This window comes from Lithobates pipiens, unplaced genomic scaffold (genome assembly GCF_037356315.1).
Source record: "Lithobates pipiens isolate NorthernLeopardFrog02 unplaced genomic scaffold, aLitPip1_a1.2 Scaffold_55, whole genome shotgun sequence".
In the NCBI taxonomy this organism is placed as follows: domain Eukaryota; kingdom Metazoa; phylum Chordata; class Amphibia; order Anura; family Ranidae; genus Lithobates; species Lithobates pipiens.
Genome location: NW_027507877.1, coordinates 3,113,537 through 3,131,261, shown reverse-complemented (window position 1 = coordinate 3,131,261; position 17,725 = coordinate 3,113,537). Strand labels below are relative to the sequence as shown.

The following is a 17,725-nucleotide window of genomic DNA, read 5'->3' as shown; positions in this document are numbered from 1 at the left end:
TGGAGAAGGATCTGGGGGGATCCATAGTGGAGAAGGATCTGGGGGGATCCATAGTGGAGAAGGATCTGGGGGGATCCATAGTGGAGAAGGATCTGGGGGGATGCATAGTGGAGAAGGATCTGGGGGATCCATGGTGGAGAAGGATGTGGGGGGATCCATAGTGGAGAAGGATCTGGGGGGATCCATAGTGGAGAAGGATCTGGGGGGATCCATAGTGGAGAAGGATCTGGGGGGATGCATAGTGGAGAAGGATCTTGGGGATCCATAGTGGAGAAGGATCTGGGGGGTTTTGGTAGATCAAAAGCTCAATAATAACATGCAATGCCAAGCTGCTGTTTCCAAAGCGAGCAAAGTCCTTTCCTGTATAAGAGAGGTATGGACTCCAGAGAGAGAGACATCATTTTGCCCCCCCTGTACAAATCATTAGTAAGACCTCATCTGGAATATGCAGTTCAGTTTTGGGCACCAGTTCTCAAAAAGGATATCGGGGAACTGGAGAAAGTGCAGAGAAGGGCAACCAAACTGATAAGAGGCATGGAGGAGCTCAGCTATGAGGAAAGATTAGAGGAACTGAATTTATTCTCTCTTGATAAGAGGAGATTAAGGGGGGATTTGATCAACATGTACAAATATATAAGGGGTCCATATAGTGAACTTAGTGTTGAGTTATTCACTTTACAGTCAACCCAGAGGACACGGGACACTCTTTACGTCTAGAGGAGAAGAGATTTCATCTCCAAATACGGAAAGGTTTCTTCACAGTAAAAGCTGTGAAAATGTGGAATAGACTCCCTGCAGAGGTGGATCTGGTCGGCTCAGTGGATTGCTTTAAGAAAGTTCGGGATTATTTCCTAAGTGTACGTAATATATCTGGATGACATTTATAGGTAAAGTTGACCCGGGGAAAATCCGATTGCCTCTCGGGGGATCAGGAAGGAATGTTTTCCCCCTGCTTTAGCAAATTGGATCATGCTCTGCTGGGGTTTTTTGCCTTCCTCTGGATCAACTGTGGGTATAGAATTGGGTATATAGGCTAGTATGATAATATATATATATATATATATATATATATATATATATATATATATATATATATTTATTATTTTATTATAATATTATTATTATAATATTATTATTATATTATTATTATAATATTATTATTATATTATTATTATTATTATTATTATTATTATTATTATTATTATTATTATTATTATAATATTATTATTATTATTATTATATTATAATATTATTATTATTATTATTATATTATTATATTATTATAATATTATTATTATAATATTATTATTATTATTATTATTTTTATTTTTTTGTGGTTGAACTGGATGGACTTGTGTCTTTTTTCAACCTGACTAACTGTGTAACTATGTAATTATCTTTCACATGTGCCTAGGCAGGATGGACTAAAAAAACAAAAAAAAAAAAAAAAGCACGGCATAAATATACTGTACATTCAATAAAAAAAAAAAAAAATATGTTCTAGGTAGACATTTGCACAAAGAGCAAGGATTTTTAGTCCCCATGCACAAATCTTTCTGTACCCCACCCCATCCCCCAACCAACACCATTTTTACAGTTATAGAAATACAAATAATTTACAGAATAATAAAAGTTTTTGGAGAACAAAAAAAGAAAAATAATTGCTGTGTATTCTACCGATTGTAGACTGTACACACGACCGGACCTTGGCGGGCTGAATTCTATCGGGCTTGTCTACACACGATCACACCAAAGTCCAATGGATTTGACCGTGATGACGTAAGACCGGACTAGAATAAGGAAGTTCCTAGCCAGTAGCCAATAGCTGCCCTGACGTCGGTTTTCCCTCCGTCCGGACTAGCATACAGACAAACTGATTTTTTTTTTTTTTCGACCCTGCACTCGAGTCCGTCGGAAAAAAAGATTTGAAACATGTTCTAAAAAGGTAAAGTTCGTCTGATTTTTTTTTTTGACAGCAAAGGTCCGATGAAGCTCCCCCCCCAACACACACACACACGGTCGAATTGTCCGACGAATTTGTCCCGTCGGACCTTTGCTGTCAAAAAGTCCGGGCCCGAAATGTTTACCACTGCAAGTTAAGTTTAATGTTTGGTTATATTTTTGTTTGTGCTTTTACTTTTATTTTTTTCTTCACAGTATCTTATACACAACTCATAGCATTCAAAGGGACAGGTATGTTGTGAACCTACAAAATTTGAATCAAAACTTTTCAGTCACTAAATTTTTGGACATTCATAGTCATTTCAGACTACAGATTGTTCACATGGAAGTAGAATTTAAAGCTATTATCAGGCTAGTATGTACTTACTTTTTCCATCTTATTAATATCCTTTTATGAGTATAAAGTTAATATCTTTAAATACTAATGGTCTTAACCATCCAGCAAAAAAAGCGTCGATGTGGCAAATGGCTAACACCCAGCGATGTCAAATATTGTGTATACAAGAAACCCATTTCAAAACAGGCGCTACTCCCACTTGCACCCATAAGAACTTTCCTCACATATTTACAGCATCAGGCCAACAGAAAAAAAGGGGAGTACTTATTGCCATACATCATTCAGTTAATTTTCAATTGCATGAATCTATTGTAGATACCAATGGACGATACCTCATATTAATATGTACCATTGATAATACACTTACTACATTGGTAAATGTGTATGCGCCTAATAAAAGGCAATCCCATTTTCTGAATGGCCTGATGAGAAAAATAGGTAAATGCCGAAAAGGTGCCTTAATAATTTGTGGAGACTTCAACACAATACATGAACAAGAACTAGACACTTCTAATCCCAAAACCAGAACCAACTGTGCACTTAAAATTTTCTCTATGATGTATGGAGATGCCATCATCCTGGAGATCGTGAATACACATATCATTCCCTGGTACATAATACCAATACTCGTATCGATTATATTTTTACGGATAAGTGGTTATTGCAGCGGGTGAGGGAGTCTGACATTGCACCCATCACTTGGACTGATCATGCCCCAATTAGTATGACTATTCTACCTAAACACTCTCAAACGACCCATTTTCTATGGAGAACAAATGCATATCTTATCAAAATGCCTACCTATGCTACAGCTATACAAAACCAGATAACTGAATTCTTTAAATATAATGTGGGATCGGTGTCAGACTCCGCCACCCTATGGGGTGCTCATAAAGCATTTAGTAGGGGAATCCTAATGCAGCTGAATGCTCAATTCAGGAAAAATAAAACGAAACCCATTGAGAAACTTACTGCTGACATTAAAACATTGGATTCCCAAAACCAATGTCACCCATCACAACAACTGAAAACTAAACTACAAATATTACGTCAGGAACTCAGAACGACTTTATTGGATACATTTGAAAAACATACTAGAAAACTTAAAGCTAAATATTACCATACTAGCAACAAAGCAGGAAAAAACATGGCACTTCGGATCAAAGGCAGATATTCCAAATCAAAGATTCCATATCTATACCACCCTATTACTAGGGAAAAATTGCAAGACCCCCAAGACATAGCGAATGCATTTAGCTGTTATTATAGCTCCCTTTACAATCTTAAAGATGATTCTCAAACTCCCACACCTACCCCAAAGATAATAAGTGATTTCTTAGATACTATTAGTCTCCCATCATTAACTACTGATCAAATCTCTGATCTTAGCGTCCCATTTTCAGTGGAAGAAATTGCTAGAACTATAGACTGCCCAACAATAAATCTCCGGGCCCAGATGGAATGATAGGAGAATACTATAAATTACTTCGAGATATACTGGCTCCCCACTTATGCTCACTTTTTAATGAAGCGGCATCCAAATCAGAATTTCCGGCTGAGATGCTTCAGGCCTTGATCATAACACTGCCGAAACCAGGCAAAGATCCCAATGCTCCCCAAAATTTCAGACTGATTTCATTATTGAACATTGACATCAAAATATACACCAAAGCAATAGCGAATCGACTGATGAACTACATACCAGACCTCATTCACAAAGATCAATCTGGCTTTACTAAAGGTCCACAATCTTCAGATGCAACAAGACGTCTGATTGATATTATACACTTCACTGAGAGACATCAAACGCCTTCTCTGCTCCTTTCTTTGGATGCAGAGAAGGCGTTTGATAGGGTCCGTTGGGGCTATTTACAATCAGTGCTTTTAAAATTCGGCTTTCATGGAAATATTTTATCGGCAATTTTTGCACTGTATAAGGGCCCCTCAGTGAGAGTATACACAAATGATATGATGTCTAGGCCCTTTGGCATCTCGAATGGAACACGACAAGGTTGCCCCTTATCTCCTTTAATATTTAATTTAGCCATCGAACCTCTAGCAGAACGTATACGATCTGACACAAAACTATGTGGTATAAAAATTGGGCAAATAGATAAAAAAATAAGTCTGTTCGCAGATGACATAGTGCTTATAGTGTCTGATCCTATTTCATCTCTCCCAAATCTCCAAAATATACTAACGACATTTGGAGCAGCATCATATTATAAAATCAATGAAACCAAGTCCCATATTTTAGACCTAGGATTAGATAACACAACCAGGCAGTTATTGTCTAATAAATACCCCTACCACTGGAAAGACGAGGGGATTTCTTATTTAGGAATCACTCTCACTAACAAAACAAAACAGTTATTTAAAACAAACTTTTTACCATTTAAGAAACATTTTGAAACAGATCTGACAACACTTAGTAAATTCGAATTTACATGGGCCGGTCGCCTGGCAGCTTTCAAAATGATGACCTTACCAAAATTATTATATCAACTCAGGTCCCTTCCAATATGTATCCCTAAATACTACTTTAAATCCTTACAAAGCAGTTTGGGAAAATATCTATGGAATGGCAAAAAATCCCGTTGCGCATACCATATACTAATTAAACATAGAAATATAGGTGGTGCGACCGTACCTGATCCACAGGATTATTATGACGCAACTCTTTTGACCCAATTGCAAGAATGGTTCTTGCCTACTCCTAAAACTTTATGGGGACAAATTGAGAAAGACATCACACGACAGCCTAATATGCAATTCTGGTTACTTAGTAGGAAAATTAAGTCCACAATTACAGCTCAATACTCACCAACGGTGAAAGCGACGCTACACTCTTGGCAGAGAATCATCACATACAAATGGGATAAAACTCCAATCACGGTGTTAAACCCTCCTCTAACAATTATACCAACATTAATTCCTGGCGTACAAATACACGACTGGAATTTGGGTCGGGATATCAAACTTGGTTCCTTCTTCCAACAGGGCTCATTAAAGTCTTTTTCTCAGTTAAGTAATGAATTACAGCTTCCGAATTCTGAGCGATCTACATATATTCAAATAGAAAAGTGTCTGCTACACAATCCACAACTCAGAGCTTCAATCCCGATTAAAATATGGTCTTTCCTCAATAACCATGCCACCTCACAGAAAAGAGTATCTACAATATACCCAATTCTAGGGGAAAAAACATACCCAGCAAACTACCTTCCTTCCTTAAATGGGAACAAGATTTGGGGCAAGACTTTTCAATTAAACAATGGATGGCTTCCCTACGAAGCATATATAGGGCCACTGCATGTGTTACACTATGGGAACTGGCACAAAAAATTGTTCAAAGACAATACCTGACTCCACATATCCTAGCAAAATTCAAGGGGAACTCGTCACCTAATTGCTAGAGAAATTGTACCCAATTGGGGACCCTATTTCATATTATGTGGGACTGCCCAAGTTTACATAACTACTGGCAGGCAATCTCCCATTTACTCACTTCCGTAACAGGTATTGTCCTTCAACTTTCACCAGAACTAGCCATTCTGAATATGAATTTACATACGATTCCCAAACAATATCGTAAAGTAGTAACACATATACTTTTAGCTGCGAGACTATCCATAACTAGAAAATGGAAAACTGACTCTCTTCCTACTATGACAGAAGTTATAGAATTAACCCAACTCCATCACTCCTATGAATTGTTATTTCCTAATGACAAATCCCTATATATTAAGGAACAACAACTATGGGAACCTTGGAGTATATGGTACAAAAATTATACTTCCGCGATTTAGATAATGCTGATTCTTTAATCATATAGAAGAAAGAACTCCTGTGCGTTTTAATATTTTTTTTTTTTTTTTTTTGGATGGCTTTAAAAATAATTTCATAGCAAAGTGACAAATATATCACATATTTGTTTATCTGAATTGAGCTGCGGAGTAAGAATAGATCTTTATTTTCCTTCATAAAAGATAACTACTGTGTTTGAATTTCCTTTAGGATGTTGGCCTAGGTACTCCAAGACACAGATAGATCCCTGTGAGGGGTGTCTTGGGGTCCAGAAGTGGCCGATATCCATATTGCTATTTATAAATCTTACAATAATTATATTACGGACTTTATTATACAAATTCTAAGAGACCTACTCTTGTTCGAGTCCCTTTATGACTATGAATATTAGATACTTAGGAATACTACTTTATTCTTTATTGTGGATTATTTGTTTCTATGCTATCTTATGCTGAGAAAACCCTGTCACTACATTATACTGTGTTATGTTACTTTTATTACTATATATTTTTTTTTTTGTAACCCTTGTTGTAACTAACTCTGCTAAAAATCTCAATAAAAACATTTGAAAAGATAAAAAGTCCGGGCCCGTGTGTACACGGGCATAAGGGCCATCACTTTGCCTGGGCCAATAATGGAACAGTCCAGCCAGCAGCAATGTAGCCATCAATTTGGTTCTTACACGATCAAAGACTCCATCTTTTCCAATGAGCCGGGTCCTTGCAAAGGCGTTTATCTCTAGAGTGTAGCGAAGGTGTGGAATTATCAGCTAGGGAAAAAAAAAAAACAAAAAAAAACAATTTGTTTAAGAAATGGCATTTTCTGTAGGTTAGACAGCTAAAATATCATGATAGGTTACCTTATTGCCTTCTATCAATTTATAGCTGAAGTTTAACCACCATGAGAAATCTACCTACAGTATCTCACAAAAGTAAGTACACCCCCCCTCAGTCACATTCTTGTAAATCTTTTCTTCTATCTTTTCATGTGACAACACTGAAGAAATGACACTTTGTCTACAATGTAAAGTAGTGAGTGTACAGCTAACAGTGTAAATTTCCTGTCCCAATCCATGCCAGCTATCCATGCCAATTCGTGACCAGCTATCCATGCCAATCCGTGCCACCTATCAGTGCCAATTTGTGCCACCTATCAGTGTCCATCCGCGTCGCCCATCAGTGCCGCCTATCAGTGCCCATCAGTGCCGCCTATCAGTGCCACATACCAGTGCCACATGTTAGTGCCCATCAATGCCACCTCATCAGTGCCACTTCATACGTGCCACCTCACCGGAGCTCATCAGTGAAGGAGAAAAACTTACTTATTTACAACGTTTTGAAACTGAAACAAAAGAAAAACATTTTTTTTTTTTTTTGCTTTAGCAAAAAAATAAAAACCGTAGAGGTGATCAAATACCACCAAAAGAAAGCTCTATTTGTGGGGGGAAAAAAAATTCATTTGGGTACGGTGTAGCATGACCGCGCAATTGTTATTCAAATTGCGACAGCGCAGAAAGCTCAAAATTGGTCTGGGCAGGAAGGTGTTTAAGTGCCCCCTCCCCCCCCGGTATTGAGGTGGTTAAAAAAAAACAATTGTTTTAAAAACAGTTTTTTTCCATTGATCCATGTCCCCTGGGGCAGGACCCGGGTCCCCAAACACTTTTTTATTGCAATAACTTGCATTTAAGCCTTTAAAATGAGGACTTTTGATATTTCAGGTTTGTGTCCCATAGACTTTAAATAGGGTTTGCATGTTCGCTAGAACTTTTTGCCTATTCGAGGTGTTCTGGCTGCGAACCGAACCACGGGGGTGGGGGGGGGGGGTGTTTGGCCGATCCCTAGTCTGGAGCCCTGGAGAGATTGTTCTTTACTCAGCAAAGAGGGTCCCATCCTCATGGGGCTGTTGCCTCTGAGGCAGCCTATGGACTCCATTGCTGTTCTGAGGCACCCATCTTGGGGATGTGTGAGCAACAACCCCTCTCCTGTTTAAAGTGTCTCCAAGCAATAAATATTTAAAAAAAATCCATTCCCTAGACGGAGTTATTGGAGCCGGTGTGTATGGACTGGTGCTTGGGGGGGGAAAGGCGGCCTCTATACCAGGCAACCATTTGAGCACAGTGCGCCAAAAAATGTTTTCAAAGAAATTGAGTGTGACGATTTTAAAACAAAAAAAAATAATTTACTTCACACTCTCAATCACGAAAATGATTTTTGATAAAATAAATGCTGTAAACTACAAGAGTAATAGTGACTAATGAACATCCTGCACTCTCATGCCTCAGATCACTGTCCCCCACTGTCATACCCTGCACATCTGCTCCACCTATCTGCCCCCTGCCCATCTGTCTCACCACTGTAACCACCTGTATATCTGCCCCACCTCTGTACCCCTTGCCCATCTGTCTCACCACTGTAACCCCCTGTATATCTGCCCCACCTCTGTACCCCCTGCCCATCTGTCTCACCACTGTAATCCCCTGTATATCTGCCCCACCTCTGTACCCCTTGCCCATCTGTCTCACCACTGTAACCCCCTGTACATCTGCCCACCTCTGTACCCCCTGCCCATCTGTCTCACCGCTGTAACCCCCTGTACATCTGCCCCACCTCTGTAACCCCCTGTACATCTGCCCACCTCTGTACCCCCTGCCCATCTGTCTCACCACTGTAACCCCCTGTACATCTGCCCCACCTCTGTACCCCCTGCCCATCTGTCTCACCACTGTAACTCCCTGTATATCTGCCCCACCTCTGTACCCCCTGCCCATCTGTCTCACCACTGTAACCCCCTGTATTTCTGCCCACCTCTGTACCCCCTGCCCATCTGTCTCACCACTGTAACCCCCTGTATATCTGCCCACCTCTGTACCCCCTGACCATCTGTCTCACCACTGTAACTCCCTGTATATCTGCCCCACCTCTGTACCCCCTGCCCATCTGTCTCACCACTGTAACCCCCTGTACATCTGCCCCACCTCTATACCCCCTGCCCATCTGTCTCACCACTGTAACCCCTTGTACATCTGCCCACCTCTGTACCCCCTTCCCATCTGTCTCACCACTGTAACCCCTTGTACATCTGCCCACCTCTGTACCCCCTTCCCATCTGTCTCACCGCTGTAACCCCCTGTACATCTGCCCCACCTCTGTACCCCCTGCTCATCTGTCCCACCAATGTACCTTCTTCTGCTCTGCCCTGCCACTGTACCTCCCTGTACATCTGCCCCACCATCATACCCTCCTGCTCATCTACCCCACTGCTGTACCTTCTTCTCATCTATGATATGTGTGATATGCAGAGCGGTGCAGGGAAGCAGAGATGAGGCATCTACCTGTCCTGGCACACTAGTCCCTGCTGATCCACCTTTTGCCTCCAGCCCACGTGCTTGTATGTGATGTACTGTATGTGATGTATGTGATGTACTGTATGTGATGTACTGTATGGGATGTATGTGATGTACTGTATGTGATGTACTAGAGGTGATTCAGTTCGCATTGTGCGCTATATAAGTATTTCATTCATTCATTCATGTATGTGATGTATGTGATATACTGTATGGGATGTATGTGATGTATGTGATGTATGTCATATACTGTATGGGATGTATGTGATGTACTGTATGGGATGTATGTGATGTACTGTATGTGATGTATGTGATATATTTGATGTACTGTATGTGATGTGATATATTTGATGTACTGTATGTGATGTACTGTATGTGATGTATGTGATGTATTTGATGTACTGTATGTGATGTATGTGATATACTGTATGGGATGTATGTGATGTACTGTATGGGATGTATGTGATGTATGTAATGTACTGTATGGGATGTATGTGATGTATGTAATGTACTGTATGGAATGTATGTGATGTACTGTATGGGATGTATGTCATGTACTGTATGTGATGTACTATATGTGATGTACTGTATGGGATGTATGTGATGTACTGTATGTGATGTACTGTATGGGATGTATGTGATGTATGTGATGTACTATATGTGATGTATGTGATGTACTGTATGGGATGTATGTGATGTATGGGATGTATGTGATGTATGGGATGTACTGTATGGGATGTATGTGATGTACTGTATGTGATGTATGTGATGTACTGTATGTGATGTATGTGATGTACTTACTTTATGGGATGTATGTGATGTACTGTATGTGATGTATGTGATGTATGTGATGTATGTGATGTACTGTATGGGATGTATGTGATGTACTGTATGGGATGTATGTGATGTATGTGATATACTGTATGGGATGTATGTGATGTATGTGATATACTGTATGGGATGTATGTGATGTACTGTATGGGATGTATGTGATGTACTGTATGGGATGTATGTGATGTACTGTATGTGATGTACTGTATGGGATGTATGTGATGTATGTGATGTACTGTATGGGATGTATGTGATGTACTGTATGGGATGTATGTGATGTATGTAATGTACTGTATGGGATGTATGTGATGTACTGTATGTGATGTATGTGATATATGTGATGTACTATATGTGATGTATGTGATGTACTGTATGTGATGTATGTGATGTACTGTATGTGATGTATGTGATGTACTGTATGGGATGTATGTGATGTACTGTATGGGATGTATGTGATGTACTGTATGGGATGTATGTGATGTATGTAATGTACTGTATGGGATGTATGTGATATACTGTATGTGATGTACTGTATGGGATGTATGTGATGTATGTGATGTACTGTATGGGATGTATGTGATGTCACATACAAGCATCTGTAAAGGATGCGCAATGATGAGCTCAGGTCAGGGGCATTTTCTGAAAGCAGCGGGCATGTGTGCGCAAGATTGAGCCCCCGCAGCTGGGAAAAAGTCTGGTGCCGAGCGGCGCAGTAAAATTGGGTGCGATTTTCATTGAAGACTGGCTGTGGCTTAAAAGGGACAGAGAGTGCAGGGGTTCAATAGTAAGCAACGCAAAGTTCAGGGGTCAGGTGTAAGCGAGTTCAGATGTTGGGAGTAGGTGATGTAGAGGTTGATAGTAGATGCAGAGCTGAGGGGTCAGTAGTAAGTGACATATATATATATATATATTGTGGTAGTATGGTACCCCACCAGCAGAAGGATGCAGGGTTCTCAACAAGGCAGGTTGAGGGGCTCCAGGGGAGTTGTTTGTTTGGGAGGAAACTGGCTTTTCAGTTTCCTCATTGTTTTCAAAAATCCAGTTTGGAACCTGGAGCCCGGAGATTCCATAGTGTTATGGGTGGGACGGAATCTCCAATCCAGGGACCGGGTTTTGGGAACAGCCTGGTCTGGCTGGTTGATTGCACAGCTGGGTCCTGGGCTTATAACAGAGCCAAGACCAGGGTTCTGGGCTCCACCCTCCCGAGGAGTCCAGGCAAGCAAGGGAGAAGCATGCATGTCTGCATGGTATAGTCAGAGGGCCCAAAGCTGTGGGCTGAGCAGCAAGGAAGATAAAAAGAGGTACAATAGTTGTACGACATCTCTGTTATATGTCATTTTAATAGAAATGGCTCATTTGCTGGTAATTCTTCTAGGGAACAGCAAAATATCCAGTCATTCTCCATATAATTAATAAATTGCAGACTCTTTACTCACCTTATGCACTGGGTGCCCCATTGGAAGTTGCCTGGTAGTTGCAATTGAGAAGACCTCGGCTAGGAGATGTGTACGGAGAAGGTGAGTGTCAACTTCATGCAACTGAACATCAGCGCTACGCACCCAGATCTTGGCCAATAGCCAATCATATTTTGAGTCAGTGGGCAGGAAGATGGGAACATTTTCTTCGGGGGTCTGAGATATCTGGAATACAAAAAAAAGATCATGGGATTTATTTATTGGCCATGACATTTAACCCAAAGTATTGTATTTTACTGTTTTGATCTTGTTTTATTTACCATTATATTGCATTGAATTACTTGTATAATGGTCCAGGCATCACAAACTTGTTTTCTTGAACAAAAGTTCATTCATGCTGCTTTTCCTTAAGCGCTTGCAAAGCATGCTAGTGTAATTGAATGCACAGTCTGGCCTGGGAAGGAGGGGGGTGTGGAAACTGAACAACTTGAGGAGAGGGGAAGCTTGGAACAGAGTAACTTGGGTGAAAGGTGGATAAGCCATGAGTCTGGAGCAGAGCAGCTCAGAACAGCCTTGGTTAAGGGGCGAGTGGAAGAGAGCAGCCTGGGAAAAGGGGTGCCTAGAACACATCAGCCTTGGTAAATGGGGGGGCGGGGGGGCCTGGAACCAGGGGCGGACTGACCATTCGGGCACTCTGGCAATGCCCAAGGGCCCCATGCCACTAAGGGGCCCCATCAGTGTTGCCATCCTCAATAAAACCAGGGACAGTATCTAAAAATCTGTGTTTTTAAAAAAATACCAAGATTATAGCTGCCCCACCTCTCCAGTACCTTTTCAGTGTGTGTATGTGTATTCTGTGTGTGTATACACAGTGTGTGTATTGTTTGTCTGTGTGTATACTGGGTGGCCCCATAATCTATTGCCCGGGGGCCCCATAATCTTCTCCTATTGCCCGGGGGCCCCATGAGTTTTCAGTGCGCCCCTGCCTGGAACTGAGCACCCTTGGGAATGGAGTACTCCAGAAGAGAGCTATCCAACAACACAGCTCACAAATCCCTACACAGGTTTAGATGTGGGACAAATGCTATGTGCACAGGATCCCCAGGTAGATTTAACAAGATGAATTTTCTTCTGGTGATAGATCTTCTTCTTTAAACTAGTGGCATGTACATCCAGAACAAAAAAGGAAAAAAAAAAGCAATCCTCTCCATTATTTACACCATCATACTTCTGTCAATGCTAAATGCCTGGACTCAGTAGCCCTGACTCCAAAATGAATAGCAAATACTGCACACAGCCAATTGGCGGCACAGTGGTGTAGTGGTTAGCACTCTCACCTAGCAGTAAAAAGGGTCACTGGCTCAAATCCCAACCACAACACCACCCGCCCAGAGCCCACACACCCCCCGCACAGCCCCCCCCCCCAGGCACCCCAGCCCCCCCCCCCACACCCCAAAGACACACAGGTAGGCCAAATGGCCCCCGTCCAAAATGGGCCCCAGTATATGAATGGGGACCCTGGATTATGGACCCTGGATCGTGTGCCCCATGGGGCCAGGGACCAATGCGACCGTGCAACCTTGGGCCGTGGGCTCCTTGAGGGCAGGGACGGATGCGAGCGTGCAATGTGCAGGGATAGGGACAATTGTAGACACCTCACTTGGGTTGAACTGGATGGACTGGAGTCTTTATTCAACCTTAGTAACCACCATTAACCATGTGAGCCACACCAAAAGGAATCCACCATAATGTTTTGGCTCAGTCTCCCACCCATCGGGCACACGCCTTGAATGCGCCTCACCTGCTAAATTGGCATCTATGATTAAGCCCTTAGCGGTTGAAATGCATTTGATGGGTGGGAGACCGAGCGGAAGCCTCATGGTGGATTTGTGTCAGTGTGGCTCAGATTGGCAGCATTTGCTATTCATTTTGGAGTCTGGACATCCTCTCTCAGCAAACCTGCACCTTTCAGCAGTGCTGGACGGTTTTTCACATAGTAGCATTCAAGCGGTGCTTTTTTTTCCCCTGCCTTTTAAGGAAGAGGACTTGGGTGCATGTCTGATGCTCTACCAATAGTGTCCTTCTCACTATTCCAAAAGTTCACCCAACTATTTATGATGAATTATATTACTGAAAGTGAGATTAATATATACTTCATATTTTCTCTTTCTTCTGACTGTCTTCAACTCTGTATGCCATTTCTGTGCTGTGGTTGGGGTGCGGCTACTGTGTCCCTTCCTGCTACCCTACACATGGAAGTACACCTCATATCAATCACACACCTGTTAATGAAGTTAAAAATTATATATATATATATATAGATATAGATAGTGGTAGTATGGTACCCCACCAGCAGAAGGATGCAGGGTTCTCAACAAGGCAGGTTGAGGGGCTCCAGGGGAGTTGTTTGTTTGAGACTAAACTGGCTTTTCAGTTTCCTCATTGTCTTCAAAAATCCAGTTTGGAACCTGGAGCCCGGAGATTCCATAGTGTTATGGGTGGGACGGAATCTCCAATCCTGGGACCGGGTTTTGGGAACAGCCAGAAGTCTGGCTGGATGATTGCACAGGTGGGTTCTGAGCTTTCAACAGAGCCAAGACCAGGGTTCTGGGCTCTACCCTCCTGAGGAGTCCAGGCAAGCAAGGGAGAAGCATGCATGTCTGCATGGTATAATCAGAGGGCCCAAAGCTGTGGGCTGAGCAGCAAGGAAGATAAAAAGAGGTACAGTAGTTGTACAACATCTCTGTTATATGGCCAAGAGGGCTGAAGTGTAAAGCCTGAACGGCAGCGCTGCTGAAGAGAGCCAGGTGGCTTGGTATTTTCCTGTTTATTATTACGTTGTTGCTGTGGAAAGCTGAAACCCTCCTGTTATTGGACTTGTTTTCGTTTACTTTTAAAAAAAGTGGGCCAACAAGCCCTTAAATGGCATAACTGGCGTGGACTCTGCTCACTGGTGTGCTCTACACAGAGGCTAAATAACCCCCAAATATCACTCTATATCTATATCTATATCATCTATATATCTATATCTATATCATCTATATATCTATATATCTATATATCTATATCATCTATATATCTATATATCTATATCATCTATATATCTATATCATCTATATATCTATATCTAGTCTCCAAGGAGGACCAACAGGATGCAGTCAAGAGGGCTGGTGAGTGAAGCACAGTTGAGAGGACTGGGGAGACACGCCTGAGAGGACTGGGAGATTGCAGTCTGAGGTGGGTACAGAACCAGGTGAGAGAACTGTGGAAACATGGGAAATGGAGAGAGGCAGCTGCAGCCAGGAGGGCTGTCAGGGCCTGAAGATGTGGTACTGGGCTCAGTAGCCACGCAGCCAGCGAGCACTAAAGAACTACCCTATTTTTGTTGCTACACTAAAAGGGGCCCGCTGTCCCTGCCTGCAAAGGGCATCTACTTTGGGCCTGGCTGAGCCAGTGTCAGGCCTACAAAATCAGTGCTAGCTGGTCCTGAAAAGGAGAAGAAATAGAGTGATGTATATACTGGATGTATGTATAGTCCCAAATTGCAATGTTCTGATCACCTGCTTGGGTATCCCATAAGTCCCCCCCTTTTGGGCAAACAAAATGCAAGGACTGCTTTATGGTCTCTGAGGAGTGTAAAAAGTGTGGGCAGGGTGACAGGTGGTCTACTATACTCAGCAGCCCTCACGAGGGTACAAATGAATAGTAGCAGCAGCGTTCACAGCCGCACACGAGGATGACAGCTGTGAAAATGCCTGGTGGATGTCGGGAGAGGGGGTATGCATGGCGCGTTTTCAGGGACTTCGCCTTTTCTTTCAAATGCCTTTCTCAAATTCAAATTTCAAATTCAAAGTCCCTGGAAGCGTGGCATGCACACCCTCTTTCCTCTCCCGACATCCACCAGTCATTTTGACAGCTGAGAACGTTGCCGATACTATCCATACCTTGAGCTGGCTGGTGCCCTGTCATCCTTGGTCTCTGTTTGCTAAGTGATGCCTACAGCCCCACAATGATCGCTGTTGTTTGGTCTCAGGTGTTCCCTTTTCATGCTAACTTCAATGTAAGCGTGCTAATTATTTTAATAAAGTGATTTTTATATAATAATAACCTCAGCGCCGTGCTGTTCATTTTCTTCTGCATTGAGGTGATCCTACCCAGTTCTTCTGCAGGAGCTGCGGAGGTTCCAGTCTCAGTCCTTTCTCCTGCTCAGCCATCCATTGATTACTCTTTCATCCATCCAGTTGCATCATTCCTTCCTCTACCCTGTTGATGGTCTACAGATACAGATGAAGGTTCCAATAGTCTAAGTGACTCTGCACTTCTCCTAGGAGTGCTGTATGTACTGTGTCCTTGTACACTTTTGAATTTGCTATCTTTGTGAATAAGAAACTCCTGCTAGCCTTAATGTCCAGGAACCTTATCCAATAGGCAGGGTAACTGTAGTTTCTAAAATGTTTGGGAACACAGAGGTAATTTTAGAGGTCCTCTCCATACCACTTTGTTCTCTTTCTCTCTATTTCCTCCATGATAGCCTTAGGCACATATGGGTATTCCAACCCATCTACCTTCCTTTGCAGATTCTCTGAAATCTGCAGAATTGGGGCAGCTCTTCCTTAACTCCTTTACCAGGCAATACACAAGTATCAGGGACTCTCAAGATCAACTCGTCGTGGGCCTCATTTTGTGCTACAAAATGTGCAAAAGTGCACGGAGGGGGAACAGATCCAGCCTGTGCTCACTGTAGGCCACAACAAGGTGCAGTCTCTTACTGCTCTCAAGGATCTGGGTAGCATGTTTTTGGTGACCTGGTTCATCTGGACTTCCTCCAAGAGACCATCTAGCTTAGCCATTCTCAACCAGGGTTCTGTGGAACCCTGGGGTTCCTCCAGAGGTTGCTAGGGGTTCCTTGATCGGTGGCTAATGAACCACTTTTTTGATGATGCCTACGGAGTTCAAGGTTCAACATCACTTAGCAATGCCAGCAGCATGACACCAAATATCTTTTTAGCTGTCTTTTTAAGGGTGGCAACCTCAGAACCACTTTAAGCGGAGGGCATTATTCCTATTGGTCGCCAGTATCTGGGGCATTGTTCCTATTGACCCCTGATAAATTGGTTTTAGTAAGGGTTGCTCGAGACCTTTAAAAATAACTTTTCGGGTTCCTCTAGGGTTAAAAGGTTGAGAAAGCCTGATCTAGCTCCTCAGTCCTCCTGATGATCCCCCCACCCGGACCAGTTGCGAGCAATGCAAGATACCCCAAAACGAAGCAGATGTCTAATGGAGGAGACTTCTAACTTGATAGTAGCACTAGTAATTCTCAAGGGAATGATATTCACCTAGGGCAGTATATATGTGCACAGCTGAGAACCAGGCACCAAAAAAGTAGCACAAATAATGGAAGACTGAAGTAGTTCAAGTTTCAGTGCCCAAGGTCAAGAAAACTCTAGCTCGAGAGGAGGTTTTACTCACGGGGTCCCAAAGCGTACACAGTCCATGGGCATGACCACCCAAATGAGAAGTCCAGCATCCAGCCCAGGAGTGCTCCAGGGCAAAAGAGATCTATTTCCTCACAGGGGAAAGAACCCTTTCCTCTGGACTCCAGCCTATTTAACAGGAACCCATCCACCATCTGGATACACCTCCTCAGGGTTTGGTTAGGCCCTACTAAATATTTAGGCAAGGTATTTGCATCCTCCTGCTGTCATGGTTATGCAGTGATCTTCCTGCGTTTGCTTACCTCCCCTCATGTGTTCAGACTAAGAGGCCAGCCACTTCCACCTGGTGGTTTTTATAACCTCTCCTCTAAGCATGACTCCACCCCAGGCCCTATCAGGGAGCCCTATATTAACCTGTGCACTGCAGGCCATCAGTGCTGATCAACCATTGTGTATTCATTTGTGTGTTAGCTTCCTGTTACCTGCCGTGTGCTCTTCTACTGTTTTCCGTTACCGACTTTGACGTGTCCTTGACTATCCCTGTTTGCCTGTGATCCTGACCTTTTGGCGTGTCCCTGACTATGTCTGTCTGCTT

At 42.5% G+C, this 17,725-nt stretch overlaps 1 protein-coding gene across 1 annotated transcript in view; it reads right to left on the bottom strand.

Annotated features, from left to right (window-relative positions):
- Positions 1-17,725, bottom strand: part of LOC143957717 (arachidonate 12-lipoxygenase, 12R-type-like) — a 161,646-nt gene that overhangs the window by 55,104 nt on the left and 88,817 nt on the right. Inside the window, exons 8-9 of the mRNA XM_077467415.1 lie at positions 11,717-11,920; positions 6,789-6,875 (exon numbers count right to left, since the gene is read on the bottom strand). Of these exons, the coding sequence (XP_077323541.1) occupies positions 6,789-6,875; positions 11,717-11,920 (291 nt within the window). The remainder of the gene's footprint in view (positions 1-6,788; positions 6,876-11,716; positions 11,921-17,725) is intronic.